General features: G+C 37.3%; 1 protein-coding gene across 1 annotated transcript in view; it reads left to right on the top strand.

Annotated features, from left to right (window-relative positions):
• The window catches only part of SPO11 (SPO11 initiator of meiotic double stranded breaks), a 1,671,983-nt gene that overhangs the window by 127,691 nt on the left and 1,519,558 nt on the right, over window positions 1-24,734 (top strand). The window contains exons 3-4 of the mRNA XM_044090058.1: window positions 8,791-8,962; window positions 12,313-12,426. Coding sequence (XP_043945993.1) covers window positions 8,793-8,962; window positions 12,313-12,426 — 284 coding nt within the window. The 5' untranslated portion in view covers window positions 8,791-8,792. The remainder of the gene's footprint in view (window positions 1-8,790; window positions 8,963-12,312; window positions 12,427-24,734) is intronic.

Genomic DNA, 24,734 nt, shown 5'->3' with positions numbered 1-24,734 from the left:
CCTTTCTTTGTTTTGTCACAGAGACAGATTTTCTCTTCGCACCAGTCCTTCTTTTATGCCCAGGGCAGTCAATGACTTTTCCTTAAATCAGTCCATTCACCTCAGAATTCTGTTAAGAGGATTCTACATACTTTTTTTTTTTTGCTCAAAGAAATTTCTATTAAGATTTTTTCCAAATCTTCAAATAGATTGAACCATACATAGTGAAACATAAAATAATATAACATAATTAACTAGCCGACTATTTACAAAAGAAACTATATACAATTGCCTAAATATACAATCTATAACATCACGTTTTTATATACAATATGCAGTTTGTATTAAGATGCTGTGCTGACTATTCAGATCAATTTGTTTTGTTCAGTATTTCAGCATTCTGCCAATAAATGATGTATGATGATGTCTTATCAGTTCTTTTCTTTATGGTCGCTACTTCCATTCGAGACACGAAGACTGCGATTTTATTGAAATCTTGAAAAGTTGGTGGCACTTTATTCTTCCAGTAAATTGTTATGGCTTTACATGCAATGGCAAGCAATGTCCACAGTAAAGGATATTTTACTTTTTGGACACATTGTGGTATGGGAACATTAAACAAAACTAATGACTTGGTTAAATGAAAAGTATCATTAAAAATTGTTTGAAAGAAATAATTTCAAACCAATATTTATTCAGTGAATGACAATCAAAAACACGTATTCCCAATCTGCTTTTCTATGTGTTTTACATCTCCATCAATCAATATGTTTCTTGTATATTAGTTATAATCTATGAGGGGTTAGAAAGGATCTATGTAGGAATTTCCATGCATATAGTTTCCACTGAACTGACTTGGTGGTAAGACTTGATGATAAAAGGATCATTTCCTTTTCATTTTTATCAGGATCCTTTTGATTAACCTGATTTATAATAATTCCAATAGGTATTATTTCTTTAAGTGTCTTATGAATTCTGGATGGATATCTTTGTCCTTTATAAGTATTATTTATTAAAAGTATCACAAGATCTATGAACTTAGTAATATTATTTTTAAAAGTTGGTGTCATCATTTCCAGCTTATTTGTGATGTACTGTCTTATTTGTTGTATTGGTAGCCACAATTTATCATCTAACTCAACATTTCTTTTGATTTAATCTAGTGTGAGTAATATATTGCCATTGAGTATTTGATACCAACAAATCACTCCCTTTTCTTTAAGCTCTTTAATTACTTTTGAATTAAAAGTAGTTATACATTCTTGTGTCCAAGCTATAGGATGTAATATGAAAAATGGTTTACCTTTAAATAGTCGATTGCACTTTGTCGAAATGCCACTTTATCGACGCCTTTTGTGCGAACCAAAACCGCGAAAAATTTTAAACGTCGAAAAACATTCGACATTACCAGCCGCGCAACACCTCCACACTCATGCTACCATGGGTCAAAAAGGGGCGAGGTTTTGATGTTCGCATATTCTGAATTCGACGTTGGAGACGTTCGCATTTCGGCATTCGCGCAAGTCGTGTCGACCGTATCAGGATCGACATTATAAAGGTAAACCATGAAAAACATGTCCTTATATCTGGGTTCATGTTTATATGTTTTCTAAACAGTATTATTGTTTCAGTAACAATTATATACTTTGTTTTTATATTTATTTATTTATTTATTGCATTTGTTTACCGGGAAAGTCCACTGGGCCAGAGATGAGCCCATTTTCAGTGGAGGCCCAGGGAGAAAAGCTCCACATGTAATTACATAAAAGAACATATAATACAGAATATATCAGGCAGCATATTAGATACGTGAATAAGAGCATACAATAATATGGCATGAATTACAATACATTAGTGAGGTGATAACATTGGGCGGCCACGGTGGTGCAGTGGTTAGCATTGCCGCCTCACAGCAAGAGGTTCTCCGGTTCGATCCTCGGCTGGGGTGCCTTCTGTGTGGAGTCTGCATGTCCTCCCTGTGGTCGCGTGGGTTTCCTCCAGGTGCTCCGGTTTCCTCCCACATCCCAAAGACATGCTGCAGGTGGATTGGACACTCTAAATTGGCCCTAGGTGTGTGTGTGAGTGTGCCTTCTGTGGAAGGTTGGGCGCCGGGCTGGCAACTCGACACTGTAAAACTCCACTGCCAATCAATGTGCGGACAAGGTGATCCGCTGTGGCGACCCCTAACCGGGAAAAGCCGAAAGAAGAAGAAGAAGTGAGGTGATAACATTGTATAACATGGTGACATTGGTAGAAAATTATTAAAATCATGGTAGAAGTATCGAAATAGAATATTATGTTATCTCATCACATTTTTGTTGGATTTATATTATATTGTTTATGGGCTGAGTTACTAATGATATTACATATAGATTAATGAATTAATTTCCATTTGGCTGTATAGGTTGAGTTCAGCCATATAGTAACCATTTTAGTAATAGATGCCAATGAATAAATCTCTATATCTGGTATATTAATTCCACCCTTCTCCCAACCTTTTAAATGGTTGTTGAGCGCAATTCTAGGCTTATTGTTAAACCAAAGGAAATTCAGCATCATTTTATTGTATTGCTGTATAATTTTCTTAGTAGGAGGGATGGAAAAGGATTGTATATAATATAACAAGTTTGGGAAAATGATCTTCCATTGTTTAAAATATCTTATTCCATTTCTGCATTAATGATTTTATTTAATTTGGTATATGAATATAGTTAATATTTATTGTTTCTCTAGTGTTGCTAGTTAGTAAGATTCCTAGGTATTTAATTTTATTATCACGTGCTAAGAACTTAACAAAGTCATTATTTAATTCCCTTTTATTTCAGTTAATTAATACAATTTTAGTTTTGATTTCATTAAATACAAGACCAGAAATAGTTTGAAAAAAGTTCATTGTTTGGAATAATTCAGTTAATAATTTATCTTTATCAGATATTGTCAACAGGATGTCATCAGCAAATAATTGTATTTTCATTTCTAGGTTCTTCCCAGTTACTATGCCTTTAATATTTGTGTTCATTCTAACATAGTTAGCAAAAGGCTCAGTTGCTAATGCAAACAGTAAAGGTGAAAGTGGGCATCCTTGCTTAGTTCCTTTTCTAATAGTTATAGAAGTAGAGAGACATGACCCAATTTTAACATAGGCCAGAGAATTTTCATATATATTCAGCATTCCGTTTTTGATGCTGCGACTGAAATGTTTCTAGTATGCTGTTTAAGTCTGAAACTTTCTTATTAATGTTGGGATTGTATATTTCTTTTATTTGATTCATTTTAATAACTTTCTTAGTTCTATTTGCTATTTTCCTTTGATTCTTCGGATTCACTGAATAAGAAATAAATTTGATTTTTTTCTAATTTTATCATTATTTTATGATGCAATATTTCAGTATAGTCTTTATTTTTCATTGCTAAATCATTAATTAATTGACTATGTCCGTTTTGTATATTCAGTTTAATAATATCTATTTCCTTTTAAAGTTCAGTTAATTGCTTGTCCTATTGCTTCCTTTTATTTTTGTGCCAGGTTAATGTTCTTCCATATATGTATACTTTTAATGCATCCCATGTATAGATTTCCGAAGTGTCTTAATTTATATTTAATTCAATAAATTGTTGTAATTCTTTTATATAAAATTCTTTAAACTCTTTTAGATTCATTATATAAGATGGTATTGTAGTGATTGTCACCTTTTGTTTGTTATGAAGTTCTACTTCAAACATAATTGCATTGTGGTCTGTTAATGGACAAGCGATTACTTTAACATTGCTAAGAAAGGTGGTTATTTCCTTTGATATATATCTATTTATTTTTGAGTGTGTATTATACCTATGTGAAAAAAAACGTATAATGCAGAGAATCTTTGTCTGCATATTCATTAATATGTTTAAGATTATATAGTTCAACAAATTCTGCTAAAGATTTTGATGTTGCAGTTTTCCTTCTGGTATTTATCGAGTCTGTCTTTATCATCTAGTATACAATTGAAATCCCCAGCTATTATCAAGTTCCCTTTGGAGGGGATTACGTCTTCTAACTGTTGTTTAACTATACTTGCACTCAAGCCAGGTATCCAATAAAAGTTAATAAAAGTATACAGTTTACCATTTATTGAAATAGTTGACATACAAAGCATCACAGATTTATCTTGATATGAGCTTATTATTTTTGACATAATGACAGAATTTTTCCATAAAATCATTACACCTCGTTTTTTCTTATGTGATGAACTTGTTAATACTGTATAACCACTGAAGCTGAGTAAATTAAGGTCTTCAGTTAATAAAAGTGTATCTTGCAGAAATATCAGTTGTGGGTTTATAGTTTTAATACATTTAAATAAATGGTACTTGCGTATTATCGTAACCAGATTGTTCAGTTCAGGAGCAGCTGCTTTACACTCATTTCTTGTGCCAAGAAATGTGGTCAGACTGTGTTGGGAAGTGTGTGTGTGTGTGTGTGTGTGTGTGTGTGTGTCACAGAAGTGTGTACTTTTCCATGTAGGTTACAACCGGGTTAATTTGGTCCTGTGAAGATGAGTCTGTGGGATATGACCAGTACAGAAAAAGATGCATTCTCCCAAGACCCTGCACTGTCATTTCCTTTGTTTTCATATGCTAACTCCAGCAGTGATTAAGTTAACACCTCCAAAATCCTTTACCTTTCCGTTGATACATCTTTTGTTTCTTGTTTCTGCCCCCTCCCTCCCCCGTTATAACCAAATATCTGTTTTCTGCTCAAACCCCACTTGATCTAACCTATTTTGTGCATATTCAAGCCCCACATTGACTTTCTTAAAGTATGTATTCTCTTATGTGACACCAAATAATACAACACCACAGAGCTGCAAATTATAGGTGTCAAATTGCTGTAAATATTATAAACTATAGGCAGACACAGTAAGACTACATCGATTTTGTAAATCAGTCTCACTGTAAACAGGTAACCAAGCCTTAAAAGTAAATGTTGCACGCATTTCACTATATTTCAAAGTCTTTAGTGTTACTGTTGAAGTTGCTAAACAGGAACAGGAGTTGAGCCTAAACAAGTAGAGGAATTTGGATGTTATTCCCATTCCTGCTGTTTAACCAGTGTGATCCAAAAGTAATTTGGAGTTTGACCACTCCTTTTCAATATGACATCCACTTGTTGGCTGAGAAGTCTGACAATCATGCCTCCTCCAAAATCTGATTGCGATAATGCACAAGTACCAAATAATGTTAGTCTCTTACATTTATTATTCAACCCATTAACATTAATTGAGATCACCTTCATATTTAAATACTGCTATATGTAGATTTACTTTAACTTGTATTCCATTAGGCAGAATAATGTATAAAATTGTTTGTTTCCTTTTAGTTTGACTAATATACTTAGGCAAGTAAAAAAAAACATAAACATTGTAGTATCAAAATCTGAACCATGAACCCCTTTCTATCCATGGGGCAAAATGTTAATCAGACCACAAAAGGCAAAAATCTTTTGGATATTGTCCTCACTTTGTACTACTCCTCTAGTATCTTAATTTCTCATCAGATCTATTCACAGATCTATTCTCCTTTAGGACATTTAAACCCAACACAGCACACAAATCTGAATTCAAGGTCTTTAAAAAGACAAACCTATTAGAATTATATGCTGTCCAAATTCAGCTGCAAGATTTCCAGTCCTTAGGCAGCCTCATATCTCAGTAATGCCAATGAACTTTACTTTCATCTAACGGATAACATAAACCAACTGGTCTCAATCAGAACCAAATTTATTGTGCAGCTTAAAAATAAACCATCTTGATGGGATGCCGTCATAAATTAACTGTATAGTAAAAGAATAAAGATAATTAAGGCCTGCAATAAATTAAAATCTATTCACATTAAAGACTAAGAGGCGACCAACAAAAATCTGAAAGTTACTATAAGGAAAATCAAAACATAACAGAAATTACAATTAACATCTGAAGCAATGTTTAATCATAAATCCTTTGTAACTACATCAGATGATTAAGAAATAACACTTATCAATGTTCTAAATGTATTCATGATGGTAAACACTTATCAGTGCTCTGAATTTATTCATTATGATATTACTCACACCAGCATTAAAGATGTTACTAGTATACTTTCAGATTCCAACTCCACAAAGGAATAGTCACTGAAGTTCCAAAAATTTCCCAAGTCTCTTTATTCCTCAAAGATCGTTATGGGACATGTTCTACTTTTACTCTGTCAGGCTAGAAATGGTACCTGTATGGGCCCAAACAGTATACCTGGTTGATTAATCAAAAGCGCCAAGCACCAACTCCCTAAATAAATACAAATTCACTTGCAAGGATTTAATTAGTAACTCCAACAACCAAACATACAAAATGATCTTAAAAGAACATTGTATTCAAAATAAAATAATAAAAGTGAGAGTCACAAAATGAGATAAGTTTTCATTATGTTTGACTTTGTCAGATCTAACAGCATCAAGAGGTAGCCCATATTTACAAGAAGCTACCAGTTAATTAAAAAAATCATTGGCCTTATTTTCAAAAACACTTTTAACTGACAAGGATTTATCTAACTGTGGTGATGGTACTGCATTCAAAGCAATCTACTAATATAATTCTTTCATTTCCACTAGCATATGTTTTTTACCATATGCTATACTTTCAAGGACCTGGAAGTTAAAATGTTTTACATTGTCAGTTATATGTTTATGTAATGCATTTGTATCCGATTCATTTTACGTCAACTGCTGACTCATGCTTTCTTTTACCTTCTAGTTTTGTTCACATAGAAGCATGAGCATTTCAAACAAACTGCACAGTTATTAGGGCAGTGCAGTGGTGCAGCGGTTATCGTTGTCTCCTCACACCAAGAGGTTCTCCGGTTCGATTCTTGGCTGGGGTGCGTTCTGTGCAGAGTCTGCATTTCTCTCTCGTATTTTTGTGGGTTTCCTCCGGGTGCTCTAGTTTCCTCCCACATTCCAAAGACATGCGTCTGAAGCATTTCTCCTCGGGCCTCTACTGAAAATGGGCTGTATCCCAGTCAGAGTTTCCTGGTAAACAAATGTTAACTAAATAAACATAAAATAATAATGTACAGCCTTATATTTCATCCCTGTCTCCAGATGTATAAAAATATCTGTTCTTTTAATAGGTTCACACATGCTGTGTTATGGCACATAAAGATACTTTCTTTGTCATACTATTTCTTATCAAGTAGACCTCATTTTATCATCTTATCAAAAAATGCACCATAAACACTTTAGAGTAAAACTTAAAAGAAAAATACAGTCTGGCATCTCATGTTGCCTTATTTTCTGTCACAGCTGGTAAAATAGGTCAATTTCTTATTCTTATGATAGCACATATTACTAAGATACCTGAGGTATTTGTTATAACATTTTGTCTTTCTGTCCTGGCATATAGTATAGTATAAATATCCCCAAATTCTGACAAAATGTGGTATGGCTTTATTAACTCTGTTTTCATATACACATTGAACATGCTCATTAATCTCACGGTGTTAACCTCTGCTTAAAATACTCTGTTCCTTATAATTTACATTACAGTGAATTCTAGTCTAACCATCTGTAGTTATTCTTGGATGCAAGTTGAGGCATTTAGTACTAGAAAATACATGTGTAGGATGCATGCTGTCTCTTGTTAAAAATATATTGCTATCCCCTCTTTCCTTAAAATACAAGTATCAACTTTGCCATTTATTATATCCTTCATCAAATCATTATCTAAATTAATTCTTTCTTGAGTATAAATCATAGAGAACTGCAAATTAAATGATTTGGCAGCGTAAACAAACATTTCTTCCAAGCCAAATAAATGTTAGCTTAACATGAAGCCACAGCTAAACCCATGATTGTACCTTAAAACTTTTTATAATACAAACAGTCCAAAACAAACAAAAAAAATCATTATTTTTCAATAAATAACTAAGAACATAATACTTATCCTAATTTCATCATTATTACAAATAGTATAAATACTTAAAAATTCATAAACTGCATCAATTTCTTCTTGGTGCAGGCTAACAGTATACAGTGATTCAGCATTGAAAGTGACAAAACTGACTACATTATTACATCATTCTTCACCACTGATAATTTCAATAAAAATTATTTGTGTACTTCATATAGCTTTTAATGCAGATCATATAGTGTTTTACATGATGTCCCATATATAAAATGAATGGCTGAGTTACCCATTCTCCTACTGAGACAGTAGGTCTTAATGGGGGTCAACTGGGTACTTCCATATCTTCAGTCCATCCATGCTGACAAGCTGCAGACAACTTATGTATTGATGAACAGCTGCCACCATCGAGGAGGCTTACTAAACAAGTAGAGAACACAAGATGATTGTCTAGCCTCTCTTCCATTTATACACCTTAAGTAAACCATAAATAATAAAAATTTTAAACACAGGAACAAATAAATAATTCAGATCATTGCTTGTCTCTCCATTGACAAACAAGGCATGGAAAACATTATTTACATGTTTGCATATTTTTTCAGAGGTCATGACATCTAATAACATTATGGGCATTTCTATCTGCTAGCTTTATCTTACTAACATAACTATATTCATTGGCATATTGTAACAATACCTCCAACTTTGTCAGCAGCTTTTACTTCAATGTCACAATACAGAATAAAAGTATTTAAAACTTTTCTTTCATTCAAAGTCAAGTCAATAAAACATTTATGTTTCATATTTAAATTGTGTTTAATGTCAAGTGTTTTTAATTTTAACTTTACTACACATTTTTAAAATATCATTATTATTTTAATTTTTTGTTGTGTTTGTATAGAAATGTCTTCACTATTAAATGATTGCTTAAATATGTCTGGATGTCAGAATGCAACTTCACAGGATGAGACTGAAGAATTTCCAGGAGAGCCTTCAGTAGTGGAAGAGGAAGATCTTCGACACCTGACCGGAGCTAATGAAGAAGACAACCCAAAGTACTTTGAACCTAAGAGGTATGTTATGCATTGTGGCTCTAATGTATTAACATTGCCTACAATAGTTACCTTTTGTAGTTCATTGTAGAACTTTGGAATATGTGACTGCTAAATAGTAGTGAATGAGCTGAAATGCATCAGTGTAAATGATGAGGCTTCAGAGGGCAATCTTACTAAAAAGAAAGTAAAAAATATGTCATTATATAGATAGGTGTGAGAACTTGGGTGCAGTAGAACAATAGTGAGTAAAAAATTTAAAGAGCATCAACAAAAGGTAAATGTCTATGTCATTGGGTAATGAGAGAACTTTTTGTTCTTATGCTGCTGGATACTGGGTTGAGATTTTGATGGTTTCTTCCCATGTATGGCAGCATGACACTAGCAGGTCACTTTCACCGAAGTCCACAGACTGATGTTATCACCTTCACCCGGACATTTTACCTGTATAGCATTGGTCATCAGCCCCCCTTTTAAGCAACTGATTATGGGTTGTGACAGGAGGAGAGTGAACCTGAAAACTGCCACCGCTACTGCTAACTTAGAATGCCAGCTTTTCAGTTGTGAGCTAAGCCACGGAGTATATCCCCAGCCCAGGCTCTGAGCAGCAGTCCCTCCTTTGACCTGTCTATCTGCATGGATCAGCAGCCTTCCTGAGCCTAAACTAGGGCTACAGAAAAAAGGCAGCCTTCACCAGCACATCATCCCTGTTCCTTCCCCGTGAGAAAGGTTAGAAATCAGAGCCTCATCATTCCTTCTTCTCTCCTTCTCCCACATCAGACTTCAGTGGATGCCTAAAACATTAAATGTTCTTCTGTCACCTGGATGATAGTCAGGTCTTAATCCTTGCAATGCCAATAGACCAGGCTTAAAGTGAGCACTGTCATTTTAAGAAGAGTCAAGAGCCATACAGACAGAAACAATATCCATGTAGAAGACATAACTACATGCAGAGGAAAGAAGAAAAAAAGAAGGAGAATTGAGAGGAATGGATAACCTTTATTTAATAAGATCATGTCTTACTAGTTATTATATTATTTGGCCAAGAAAGACGACTGAGACACAGGATGTGCATCTTACCTTAATAAAGTTACCTCAGGTTAGTAAAAAAAAAAAAAATAAAGTTACCTCAAGATCTTAGTTCATTCATCACACATGGAGTAAAAATGTATCCTTTACTCAGCCCTTAATGGGTAAAGTAATATAATGTGCAAAAGCCCAACTGAAAAGTTGAAGAATGTCCTGGGAATCAAGAATGGGGACAGTCTAAAACCTGGGCTTATAGGCAAAAATAGAAAATACAAGATAGAGACTGAGAGATATAAGAAGAGGGGGAGTATGTAGACAAGACAAATGAATGCTGACACATGACAAGAGAAAAGATGAAAGCTTACAAACCATTTATAGAGGTGTATATCCTGAAGGACTTTGCAGATTTGGAACTGGACAGGACAGCTTAGATTTGGAACTGGACTTGCTAAGGGCCATGAGAAAGCTAAAATAAAAGCTGTATTAACAATATCACTAGTGACCCTACTCAGTAATGTATTGGTCACTGGGGTATTATAAGACGTCTCAAGGAAGACAAATGCAGTCCTGTTACATTACAGTGTGAAAAGATTGTAACCTTAAGTAAATAATCTGACAGCAGTAAAAAAGTAATTAAACCGAATTATTAATGAAAGAAAGGATTGCTAAATATCTTGAATCCCACAAGTTCTGAAGTGGTACTGATTCATTTGGGTAAGGACCTATTAGAATCTTTTTGGGTGACCATAAAAACAGATCATAGTGGATGTGTTCTGCTTTGTTTTCAAGGAAACCAAATTTGTATTTTCCTCTTTAAGAGGAACCTGAACGACTGGATGGGAAACAGAAAAGACACCCCTGGGATCCCACCTGTGTCCCTGCTGGACAGGGGAAACAGGTGCTGGCTTTGAGGGAACTTGGGCAAAATTCTTGGCTAGGCTTGTAAGGGCCTCCGGGCCAATAGACTAGTATCATCCTATGAACACATGCTCATATGTGAGTGGGTTTTGTGGTTGCAAAATAGTCAGTCTACTGACTGAGCTTATATTACAGTGGGTGCATACCTCTTAATTGCCTCATATTTTTGGTCTGCAAGTCAGAAAATAATTGCACAGATTTGAGTTTCAGACTTCATATCCTTCAGAAAATTCATGCTAATACAAAACCTGTTATTCTATCAACTTTCTAAGTTTGTAAGAGCAGTATTTAAAGGTGTCCTTCCATTATTTGTGCTTTTGTCTAGACTTCTTGCTGTAAGAGTTTGAGAGGTATGAGTGGGTGGTAGCATAGAAAATTTTCTCTGAAATGGGGTTAGTAGTTGCTTGGAGGCAGAAAGTACTGCTGGAGTCTGAGTCTATTCTATAAAACATTTATGTTTAGCACTAAGGGTTTAAATGTAAAGTAGCATTTTTTGAGGAAGGACAGATCTGTGTAGAAGCTAACTCAGTGGTATTTAAGCATGGAAGAAGGTATATGCAAGTCTATAACTATGCTTCATTGTAGTGAGGTGCTAAAACTTTGTTATGAGATCCAAGAGTAGTGTGTGTAACTGGTGGTATGTCACTGCTGCTACCAAAGAGAAAATGGGTCATTGGAAATCTTATATAGTCATCTAATTGTGCCAAAAGCATGACAGAGGGCATTGGGGGAGCAAGTGGGTTGCTTGAATCTACCAGGTCAACAATATTACTAGACAGACTTAGGTGATGATACTGTGGAATACATTATCGAGAAACTGTCTGCAGCACAGTTGGCACTTTTGGAAGCCACTTCTCTAAAAAAAAAAATACTGAGTTCAAGGAGGGGCAGCTAATAATGTTGCCTCTCCACCATAGTCTTTCTGAGGAAATGCTAAAATGCTCCACTATGCACAGCATTTCGGAAAGATAGTTGATTGAGATATGACAGATATTTTAACGTATTTCCAAGTTCTTTGTGGTAAACAACAAATTGTCTTTCTTTCAGAGAGACAACTGTTTAGCAGCAAGAGGCAGTGACACACAAAATGGAGTAGGAATGGCTTACATTAAAGATAGAAAGGGTCTTCTTCAGTGAAGGTGTGAAGGTATAGTCAGAGTATCTCAAATGGTGAGACAAGGGAAATAACCAAATTAAGAAGGGCATTAACTACAGAGAAGAGTATTGGTAAGGAGGAGAATATTAAGAAATAATAGATAAACAGCAGTTGCAGAATTATACTAAACAAACATACAGAATAGAAGGGCGCAATGTTATTTTATTTGGTTTTTGAAAATGTGAAAATACAGAAAAATGCAGATATGCTTCTACTACTGGATATCAGTAAATATCTAAACATGATTTCTCTTTTTTGTGATGCACAGTGCTGATGTACTTCAAGCAATAGAAAATGTTATCCAGGATATTGTAATTAGTTTGGCAAGGGGTGAAGCTCCTGTGCTAACTCTGGATAATCGCTCACACTGGTGTAACATTAGGTAAGCCTATTGAACAGTGCCATGTATCTTTTTATATAGTTTTCTAAACCTTAAAAGTATGTGTTGCTTGGTCATCCCATGACTTTTCATTTCTGTCCAATGCTCAGTTCCTTTTACCTGGCTGTTTGTGAGAATTCCATAGCAGAGTCTGTATGCTCAGAAAGGCATATTTGTGAATAATGTTAATATGTGATAATGGATTTGTGTCCATCTGATAGATTCATTTATGGTTCATTTCCTTTCTCAGTTCTCCTATAGGTAAAACAATGGATGCATGCAAATTGGGATATGGACTTAGAAAATCATTGGAATTGGCAGTTGGACCAAGTAGGAAGCAATTCTCCACTCTTGTAAATGCTGGTTGTAGTTTACACTTTGCCTTCCACTTATTCTTATTTTTGGGTCTAAACTAGATTACATGGTAGCTTATACGTGCAATGCAGTGCAGTGCATGTGTAAAGAAGAAGAATAAAGTATTTAGTTTTCACCTTCATGCAGGAATGTAGCATGATTTTAGAAGTGTTAAAGCAAGAGTTATAATTCTCAATTTTATATGTTCTATTACACCATGCATTTAGTATTCTCCAGTGGACCAATACACTCTTCAGAGTGTTTTAAGATATGGGGCTGATGAGATGGAGACCTGGGTTAGAATCCTATAAGCTCTCACCTGCATACTATGTGGCACTGATTGAGATTTTCTTTGGGCTGCCTGATCTTTCTACCTCGAGATATCTCTAATGAATCCAATAAGATTACCCAGTCAATCAACAAACAGGTTTTATACTTATTACAGTTCATGTATCAAAAACTGAGTATGAATTGCCTATTGATTTTAGAAGTGTTGATTTTAAAATCCTTCCTTATGAATCTTCAGAAAAATGTAAATTGAAAGTCTGGCATATTTGTGGGGACAAATAATGGGTAAGGGAAAACAAAACTCTCACAAGGATATAAAGCAGAAAACAAAGTAAAAGTTCAGTTTACTCAATTTCTATAATTCTTTTCATGAGGTTTCTGGTCTTGCTTTACAATAAGCTTGTGGGAAAAGCTAAAATGTATGGGGAAGATACAGTTGTAGATGAATGAGTAGAGAACTGACCCGAAGAAAATTTGCAAAGAGCTCTGATAAGTGTTTTTGTAAGTTATTTATTTCTCATTCCCTGTTGACAGTCGAGCATTTCCTTGATTAGAGTGTGTCCATTCATCCAAGAGGGGCCACCATTTAGACAACAGTGGAATTGCTTTGTGCTGTCAACAGCTTTCTGGCAATGAAAGCTTTTGGAGAGTCTAATTCCACCCCATTAGTTGGTGGGGGAACATGTGGATCATGGCACTGTAATGACTGAAATACTCTCTCCTTGTGAGTACACGCTTCAGCACATTTGCAGTGAAGGCTACCACCTTGGTGCCTTGGTGAGCCTAACGCCCACCCCCAGGCCCTTTGTATTGCCACTCTTTTTTTTTTTTATAAGGGATAGTGGCAGTGTGTGTGGTTATCTCCACCCTTCACCTCCCCCCGGATGGATGTGTTAATTCTCTGTGCCAGTGTGGTCAGTCACACAAGCCACTAATCAATTTCAGGCCACCTGAACTGTAGTCAGGGCTGTATCATTCTATGTCATCCATCCTGCTTGAGTAAGTGGTATTTGATCAAACTAAGGATTAGCAACCACTGGGATACGAAAGTGTAGTCACTGGTGTTGTACTTGGGAGACAGTGCCTGTTGAAATTCCAAGGACCATATCTGTGAACCTACAGATAGTAGAAATAGTCAGAATTGGGGTAGTATATAGTAAGTCCAAGGATGGGGAAACTTGGAATATTCTCCTTTCTGTAAGACACAGGAGTCTGTCTCTGAAAGAATTCTTTTATGGTATAATGAGTTTTGAGATTTGATGTTTTATTTGTTATCTTAGTTTACTTTCTAGAGTTGTGAGACATGCAGATGTTAATCTTTAAATCTCTGTTGCTGTAGCCTAAGCTATAAGGGATATATCCTACCAAGGATCAGACAACCGGCCAACTTCCAAAGCTTTAGGGAACCTTCCATGCACCACAACCACTGCAGAGCTCAAGGAGAGTGTTATAAAGATAGTAGTTTCAGTGCCAAAATCTCAGAACTTTCCTGCAGTTGAAGCATCCACTATTCTGTGGCTTTGTGGGTTTGACCATCAGTTAGCACTTCATCAGTGTTGAGCAGACGAGCCCTCATTTTAGACTACTTTCCATTTTCTCTGAAAAAAAGTATTTAATTTTCTGTCTGAAAGGGATATATTTCTGTCAGAATTTTTGTCTGAGGCTTAGGGTAGATGAGAGGTTCCTGTCATAAATACCTGAAGTTTTTCCCCATTGTCTGGAGGAATAGCACAAGAGTAAGGTTCTGCTAACTGCTAACCGCTTAACAATCACTTCTTTTTTTGTTAAAATGATGGACCTGGGTCCTGACTCCTCAGATGTTCCCTCCTTACTCTGCAAAAAAAAAAAAAACAGTTCTTAAGGAGGCTTTGCTCTTGACTCCAGATTCCTTTTTGTCTCAGCTGTTGGTGAGTAATTTTGCTGTGGCCAGCTTGGATTCCTAGAACGACTCATCAGCTTCTCTTGGTTCCTGTGGTACTGCTGTTTGGGAAGTCACTGAGGACAGAGAGGCATGCACATCATCCATGGCCATTTGGCTATCATCTTTGGGCAAAGTGGAACCATTCTTACTAGTATCTGAGCAGGGAGAGGATGTTGTTTCTTTACAGGACTGCTCAGAGGAGCTAGTTTCCCAGAGAAAAGATTGGAGAGCTCTTTTTCAGCTGTAATCCCCAAGAAAAGGAAGCATAAAATTAATCAGTTTTCCCTACCTATGTGCCCTTCAGCTCTTTATTTAATTATTTTATTCTATTTTTTTATTTGTATTTGTTTTCTAGGGTAGAGTAATGATCTCCATGGACCATCTTCAGACTTAGCCAGGAAGCAGTGTCTGGTTAAGTAACTTGCTCAGAGTCACCAAGTTAGACATTGGAGACTGAAGGAATCAAACCTTGCATCATTAGATCATAGGAAATAGCTCTTAAACAACTCCTTAATTCTCTAAGCCAACTGCCAAAAAATATACACAATATGTGGATATGTTTTTTATTTTTACATTTGTGTGTTGCACATTTTTAATTATTATTCTTTTTTGTAACATAATTGATATAAAGGTGCAATGTTTCTTTAAATTCAGTTGGAATTGTGTGTGTACTGATGCACTGTATTTTCGTAGGCTTTTGCCTTTTTAAATAGCATTCCTGTATAGTTGTGTTATTCTGATGAAGTCCCTTTGATATATGGTGTGAAAGCGCTTCGTGTAACATGTTTGTTTTCATCTTTGGAGTTATTTGCAGAGTATTTAGTAACTTATACAGCCGCTTTTTTGTCTTGGGTTTTCCCATTTTCATCACCGGCCGTTCCAACAGTGGTTTGTATTTGGTTCAATTGGCATCTATGATGCTCATGATATCTCTTGCAAGACTCCACATGAGAAAGATCCAATAGAACCAGAAATCTGTATGGTCTCAGTATTAACATCAATTGACTTGATGTATTCCAGTTTTGGTGGTTGAGAAGAAGGAGATTATGTAGAAGAAACATCAAATTTCTCAAAACCCATGTCATCTTTACTGGGTCTATATTAGAAAACCGAACTTTCAAAATTTTGAGTGTTCTAATATCGACCCGTTTTCAGTGAACGCTGAAAATATCAAAGAAACAGAAAACCAAATTTTTTCTTAGGGAAATAATTTGGTTGTCCGTTTCTTTTGCTTTGGTATTTTCAACGCTGTGGTGGAAAGGTACCGGTCGGGTTCAGGTAAGTGTGTGATTGTGTGGACGTGAGGGTTAGGGCGCGGGTCAGGTAAGTGCGCTATTGTGTGGATGTGAGGGTTAGGGCGGGCTAGGTGAGTTAGGGTTAGGGCTAGGGTGAGGTGACTGCAATAGTGACGGACCTTAGGGTTTGGGTTAAGGTAAGTGGATAGTTAGTGGTGTATGTATAGTTTAGTGTAGGGTTAGGTGTAAGAGTTTAGGTGTATGTGTGTGGATTGCTGTTTGTTTGGTGTGCTTGTGTTGTGTGTATGTGTTTTGGAACAGCAAATTTTTTCCCTAGGAAAAAATTCACTGTTCTGTATGTTCGATGTTTTAAATTTTCGATTAATAGGGTTCGATATTAGAACACTCGAAATTTTGAAAGTTCGGTGTTCTAATATAGACCCTCTTTACTCTACTTGTGCTCTAGCGCAGTCAGTTAAAACAGATCCCTCAGACTTTGCTTGGGGAGCAGTGTCAATGGGATTAAAAGTGCATGGTCTTTGTTTCTCAAGATGGCTGCACACTGATCAACAGCTTAATTTCAGCTTTCCTGGTGTGAAACAAGAAACTTTGAGGTAAGTGCCAGTAACTCTGCTAGATGTAGTAAATTCAGTTACTGGCTAGTAAGTACACTGCCTGGATGCCAGCAAAGAAGACACTTACAGAGCCTGAAAGAAAATCAACTAGAACAGGTGAAGGGAAACACTGAGTGCGAAGAATCCTACAGCTGTTCAGCAAAAAGCAGTTCAAGCTCTAGTTTTAGTGTAAGACATGGCATCCAGTAATCTATAGGAAAAAATAAATCAAATGTGCTCAGAGCTGATTAAAATAAATGAAACATTGAAGGAGTATGTCATCTCAAATAACAAAAGGCTGGAAAAATGTAAGAAGCTTCAAACAGCTATTCAGATGAACTGATAAAACTCCAAAAATCAGAGGTCAAAATGAAGAAAAAGCTGTCTGAGTATGAGACTACTCAAGAAGATCTGATTCAAAGAATGCTAGAGTAAGAGGACAGAGCACGCAGAGAAAACTAGGGATTTTCTGCTGTACCAGAGATGCTAGAGGGAACAGACTGTATTAATTTGATGGAAGCAGAAATAAGCAACCAGACTGGTATTCAACAGCAGGATTTATAAATTGAAAGGGCACATTGTGTATATGCTCCAAACCTGGCCATGCAAAATCATCCAAGACCTGAATATTAGTAAAGATGCAATCATACCAACAGAAAGAGTTGATTCTGAAAATATTGTGGCAGAAAGGTAAAATATTAAAAATTGGAGACAGTAGAGTGTTTGTGGAAATTGATTATTTACTTTGTACAGAAGGAAGAAAAGAAGCAAATTTATCCAGGCAATCAGAGAATGTTGAAAGGCACTTGGACGATTCAAGCTGCTTTGTAGAGCTGTCTTCAGAATATTTTTTCTTGGAGGATCAAAGTCATTTTAAATGTGGAACAGGCTAAGGAAGATCTATAAATGTTTGCCTAATAAAAAGTGAGCCAACAAACAGAAGGGAACTCTGTTTCTCTTTCTTCTGCCAGTGAAACCTTTCAAATGTTCCAAGGGAAAACGTACAAGAGACAGAAAATGCCCAAGAGTTGCCTAGAAAAATCAGGAGTTCCTTAGACTTGAACCAGAGTCTGGGGTTGAGAGATAGAGATGAACACAAAGAAGACCAGCAACACTGAAGTTAGTGAATAAATGTGAGATTATAAAGCATTAATCACATGTGAAGTATGGTTTTACAAGAAAAGTGGAAAGATTGGACATTTGCTTTCTTTGCTAAACTTGTGAGAGACTTAAAAGCATGTACCCTACTTCATGTCATTAACATTTGGAAGGACAGTAAAAGGAAAGGGAAAAAGTAACTGTAAGTAAAACAATGTTTGTTCTTAACAGTATTGTATAAAATATTTCATGATATAAATTGCATGTTATATAGTAATGTAGACATTACAATGTAAACATAGAAGAAAGACTGGACAAAACATGTTTGTTAATATGCTGTAATTTGGGTTGTTTAGTTGGGGTGTAAAAGTACACAAATTATAATATATGTAGAGCTGATATGGTTTCTCTTACTTTTGCATAATTGAATGCCTGGAGTAAGGCCCTTGGCTTAACGTAATAATTTTTTTTTTGTCTAAGCAAGTAAATAAGAGAACACTGAATGTAATGAAATGTTTTCCATTAGCAGATACATCTTCAGTGTGAATTGAGAATTCTGCATATAGGGCAGCTGTACATTTTGTTCTTAGGTTTCTATAGAGACAAGCTGACTAGTATACAATAAAAGCCAGATCATTTTTAAGGCTAAAGTTATTTTTTTTCTGAAAGCATGCAAACTGATCTGATGTCATTTTCATTCATTCTTCAATGAATGAGTCTCAGATCTGATCTCAGATCTGGCTCAGCTACATTTTATTAGACTCTCAAGCTCTTTGCTTTATCCATAAATGCCTCAAGAACCCTGTAATATCTCAGATCTCACTTGCCACTTCTATGGTACAGATATGTGAATCATGCTCTCTTGAGCTCTGGGTGTATTTTTTCCAGTATTTGTGAGTAAAAGTAGAATATTATTTATTTTTCTTAGATATACTCCTTCTATATTCACCCTTCCTCCCTTTTCTAGTTTTACACTTTTCTCTGTGTTGGGTTTTAATTTTTTTTTTCTATCTGTCCCTTTCAGGTGCTTTCTTTACCATTGCAGATAACTGTTTTCCCTTCTAGCTCTTTGGATAATTTTTTCTTACCCATTATTAGGGCATTTTTTTAATACCATTGCTGGTATTCTTCCTTTTTCTTTAAGAATCCTAAAAAAATCTCTTTACTTTTCTTGCTAAGGTGGCTAAAAAAGCCCACAGATTTCAAGAAGTGCACTTCCTGTGGGCATACGGTACTCAACTCTGATGCCCACAAGAAGTGCATATTGTATAGGCACAGCCCATCTTGAAATCCCTTGTCAGTTCTGTGAGAGTTTCAATTCCTGGGCTTTAAGCGATCAATGTAATAAGTTAGTACTAAAGTGATTGCTGCATGCTTCTGTTCCTTCCTGTACAGATTCTATTCCAGGGGTTCAGACACCCATTAAGAAGTCTAAGTTGATTTCAGAGTCCAGGGAGCACAGAAAATGCTCATTTGTCCAGTCTCCTAAACTTGCTCCTACTTTGGAGCCAGCATATTTGGATATGATAATGGGGACTCTCTAGTCTCCTCCATCTCAAAGTCTCAATTCCGAAAGTCACAAGGTTTCTAGTCTCTTCCATCTCAAAGTCCCAATTCCGAAAGTCACAAGGTCCTTTTCAAGACCCACAAGGGAAAACTTCTCCCAGAGGCATGGGGGAGGAGTTCCAATAGAAGATGCCACCCTAGTAGCATAGGAGGCCCACAGAACTAAGGGTTTCAAGACTCTTTCTTTTTTGGATAAACCCTTTCAGCACTCCTGAAGGGTTGCCCAGTTGCTGTTCTCTGCAGGCAATCGAGGGCACTTGTTTGTGCACCCAGAAGCCTGGGCAACAAAATCGCAAAAGACACTTGGGTGCAAAAAATTACATCTATAGGATATTTCATTCCCTGTTTACAAATCCAAATGGAAAAAAATCTCCCCAGTGTTTCATCCAGTCACTGGGAGTTAGTAGCCTTAGATGTTCAAAAGCTGCTAGATAAAAGAATCATCCAGGAGGTCCCACCAGACCAGAGAGGATTCGGAACTTACTCAAGGTTCTGTTTAGTGCCAAAAAAGCAGGGAACTTGAGACCTATTTTGGACCTCAGTAATTTAAATCTGTTTGTAAAGAACTCCAAGTTCTGGATTGATCATGGTTCAGTCCATTTTAACTCTTCTACAGAAGGATGACCAGATGTGCTGTATTGATCTCCAGGATAAGTACTATCACATCAAAATGAAGAGACACTCCCAGAGATACTTGCACTTTCAGTTGGGGGCCAGATATTGCCAATTTAGAGCTCTGCCATTTCGTCTCACCACAACCCCCAGGGAGTCCACCAAGTGCATGGCAGTGGTAGCAGCACATCTCAGACTGCTCAGATTCAGGGTGTTTGATTACCTAGCTGACTGGCTCCTCACAACCCCAACCAGGCATTTCCTCTAAAAGACTATGAACTACTTAGTTCAATTATGTCAATCTTTAGAGATCACAGTCAATTATGGTAAGACCCATCTTCAACCAGTTCAAGTCTTGAAGTTTATAAGAGCTCACCTGGACACCACCAGTCAGTTGGCCTTTCTTCCATAAAACAGAGTACAGTCCTTAAGATTGCAGGTCAGACCAATTCTTTCACACCCTTTTCCCCCAATAAAACTGATTCTTCAGGTCTTGGGCTTAATAGCTGCAGCTATTACCTTGCTCCTGGCAACTTGTTTCCATATGCATGTCCTTCAGTGGAATCTAGCAGTTCAATGGTAAATTCTTCTCCAGCCTCTGTCCAATCCAATAACATTTTTTCAGGTTTGCAAAGATTCCCTGCTTTGGTGGATACAGTCTAACAAAGTTTGTCAGGGACACCCCTTCATGTTTCCACCCCTGGTAACCATGGTGACCATGGACACCTCCCAATTGTGGTGGAGGTGCATTTCTTGAGATGGACAGTCCAAAGCACGAGTCCAAAGCACGTGGTCCCCAGAACAGACCAATTTATATATCAGTGTCTCAGAGATGAGGGTGATTCTTCTAGTTTTTTGGGCTTTTCATAACTTTCTTCCTCCAGGGACAATTGCTATCCAAACAGGCAACATGTCAGTGCTTTGGTACATCAGCAAACAGAGGGGAACCCAGTTCTATCCCCTTTGTCAAAAAGTAATGAGAGTGGCAGTGGGCGATCTTCCATTGATGGGGGTCAGTTTTGTTGCTATCTATTTGCCTCTCCTTCAGCAACAATTACAGCGGGTTCTTTGCCCTAACCCCCTCAGGGGAGTTGTTGAGAGATGCTCTAGTTCACGTTTGGCCCTCTGGTCTCCTTTACACGTATCCTGCCTTACCTGTAATCCCCAAATTTCATCAGAAAGCAGTTCATTTGAAGAGCAATTTTATCCTCATTGCCCCTTTTGGGCGTCATCAAGTGTGGCCTCCCTTCCTTTTGTCTCATAGGTAGGTTCATAGGTAGGTACTAGCCTATTGGCCCTAGGGCCTATATATGCCTTGCCAAAAAGATACCCTGGCTTTCGCCACCCAAGAAAATTATTTTCCTGTGCCCCTGTCGAGCAGAGCCACAGAGGTGATCCACGGGGTGAATTTCCTATTTCCCATCCAATCATCAAAATTTTTCTTGAAGAGTGCTAATGAGGAGCTTTGATATAGATAGGTAGTTTGTTCCAGTATATGGGAAGTCTCTGGGACAGGAATCTATCCCTCCAGCATGTTCTGTTCATTGTGGTGACAAGGTTTAGGTCCCTAGAGAATGTAGCTAGGAGGGATTGGGATTTCTTTAAGTGGAGCATGTCCAACAGCTCTGGGTTTGACATAGCTTTGTATGTTAGGCAGAGATCGTCTCTGAGTAGGCGATATACGACAGAGTAAAGCTTGAGCTTTTTGAGACGGTCTGCGTAGGGCATCTGTTTGAGGCTAGTAATCTTGTTTGTGAGGTATTTCTGCGGCATTTCCAGTTGTTGTAGATGTCTTGTGAGGTACATAGCAAAAGGGGCGTTGTACTCTATAATGGGTCTAATGAGTGACAAGTAGAGGGAAACAATGGCCTCTTTTTTTCCTGGATGAGAAACCTTTTGTTATGAGGTGTGCCATGTAGAAGGATTTCCTGACTACTGTGGCAATGTGATTATCAAAGGAGAGACTGCTGTCCACCAGTTTCCCAAGGTCTCTTATCACACTTTTGGTGTAGACTACCACCTATGTGGTAGCTCATGGGTACAGAGTTTTTACCAAAGGGGACGACAATGCACTTTTTGGCATTGAGTTTGAGGCCATGACTTTGACACCAGGCATCTGTTTCAGTGAGGCCCTTTTGAAGGATGTCCACATCGTTAGGAGTTTCAGTTATGGCTCCTAGTTTGCATTCATCTGCGAACTTCGTTAGTCAAAGACCTTTTGTGTTAGCCTGTACTTCAGAAAAATAGATACCAAACAGGAAAGGACCCAGGACTGAACCCTGTGGTACTCCACTTGTCACTGGTCTGAAGTCGGATTTGGAGTCTGCTACTTTCACGGTGTGGGTTCCGTCAGTGAACCAGTTGGCAACCTATCTTGTGACATAGGGATTTATACGTAGTATAGTCAGTTTATTTATAATTCCAGAGTGGGGGATGGTGTCGAAAGGCTTGGTGAGATCTATATAGGTTGTGTGAAGCACCTTACCCTCGTCTGCGGTGACTGCTTCAAAGAAGTCTATCGGGTTTAAGAGATATAATCTGCCTTTTACAAACCCGAATTGGGTGGGGTTCAGAGTTTGAAGATTACCAATGTCTTTGTTTATAAGTTCTGTGCTGATATGTTCCATGGCCTTGCAGACCAGGCTCGTTAGGCTAATGGGGCGGTAGTTCCCGGGGTCTGTGGTGGCTCCCCCTTTGTTCTCCTTGGACACTGGACCCCAGTTCAGATCTGATCACTCATCCCACAAGGATGGCACACTTGGATATTCCAGGACTCAAGTTGACCATATGGTTTCTCCAATTCCAATGTATGGGTATGTACCTCTCAAGACAACTGCAACAACTGGAAAGGCTGCAGAAATACCTCACTAAAAGAATCGTAGGCCTAAAGCAGATGCCCTATGCTGACCGCCTTAAAAAACTCCAGCTATACTCTGTTGCATATTGTCTACTCAGAGGCAATCTCTGCTTAACATACAAGGCCATGTCAAACCCAGAGCTGTTGGACATGCTACACTTAAAGAAATCCCAATCCCTCAGAGCCACACACTCATGGGATCTAAAACTTGTCATCACAATAAACAAAACATGCTGGAGGGATAGGTTCCTGACCCAGAGACTCCCCAGACTCTTGAATAGATTGCCCATACATGTCAAGCAGAGTGCCTCTTTGGCCCTCTTCAAAACGAACCTTGACGATTGGATGGGAGAAAGGAAATTCACCCCGGGGATCACGTCAGTCGCCCTGCTAGACAGGGGTCCAGGGAAGTAAATAGTGTGGGAAGAAATAGCCAGGGAATTGTTATGGCTAGGCTTGTATAGGCCCTAGGGCTGATAGCCTAGTACCAACATATGAACCTATGAATGATTGCTAGACATTCCAGGCTTTCTTCTCCAGTTCATCAGATTTTGCTATCATCCCAAAAAGCCTCCACTAGTAAAATTTACAAGAGTAAATGGAAGAGATATTCTTACTGGGCTTATTAGAGAGAGAATTGGATCCCTTTACTGCATCTATTCCTGCTGTTTTAGATTTTCTTGCTTCTGTTTTTCAAGAAGGGGCTAGATTTTCCACCATCAAAGTTTAGTTCGTCATTTCCAGTTATCATTACTGACTGTAATGCTTTCCATCTAGCTTCTTCCAAGTTATGCAAAGGCTTCCTTAAAAGTACTTTTTGGCTTAGACCTCCAATTAAAGACCCTACGCCATCCTGGGATCTTACTCTGTTATTGCAGAGATTGACTCATCCTCCTTTTGAGCCTTCAGCCAAGTCTAATCTCAAGTCTCTTTCTTGAAAAACAAACTTTCTAGTGACCATCACTTTAGCAAGGTGAGTCTCTGAACTACAAGCACTTTCTTCAAAAAATCACCTTACTTGATTTTCTACAAAGATAACGTCACTTTACATACTAATCCATCCTTTCTGTCCAAATTATCCTCTGAGGCGAACATCAGTCAAGTCATCAATTTACCTGTGTTCTTTCCACATTTTTCTAATAAAGGTGAATACATGCTTCATCTCTTAGATATGCATAGACAGCTTCATTTTTATCTTCAAAGGACAAAAGCTTTTAGGAAAACTGATCAAGTTGTTCATCTCCTTTGCCCCCAACAGATTGGGAAAAAACAGTTTCCAAAGTTACCTTAATAAAATGGTTAACACATTGCATTTTGTTTGTTTATACTCAATGAGGTTTGCTTTTGCTAAGACCTCCAAAAGCTCATTCTACTAGATCCATGGCTACTTCATCTGCTTTCTGGTCCAGAGCTTCTATTCATGATATTTGTGCTGCAGCCACTTGTTCCAGTGCCCATACCTTTATTGCTCATTATACATTGGATCTTATTTCCAGTGGCAGAGCTGCCTTTGGTTCTGCAGTATTCATTTATTTATTTGTTGACCGGGAATGTCTGACTGAGCTTTCGCCCTTTTTCAGCAGAGGCCCGGGGAGAAAAGCTCTACAATGTATTACATACACCATAATAATGTTTACAAACAGTATAGTATACATGAGGTAATATAAACATGCATTATAATGCTTGGATTCCCATTTGTAGCATGCAAATTTAAAAGGTGTTATTTACAAAAAAGTACTCCATAATATCCTTCAATGAAGGCCACC

The sequence above is a fragment of the Protopterus annectens genome, chromosome 12.part0 (assembly GCF_019279795.1).
Source record: "Protopterus annectens isolate FY-2018-M chromosome 12.part0, PAN1.0, whole genome shotgun sequence".
NCBI classification, from domain to species: domain Eukaryota; kingdom Metazoa; phylum Chordata; order Ceratodontiformes; family Protopteridae; genus Protopterus; species Protopterus annectens.
The sequence above is the reverse complement of the archived record's forward strand: the minus strand, read 5'-3'. Positions and strand labels throughout refer to the sequence as shown.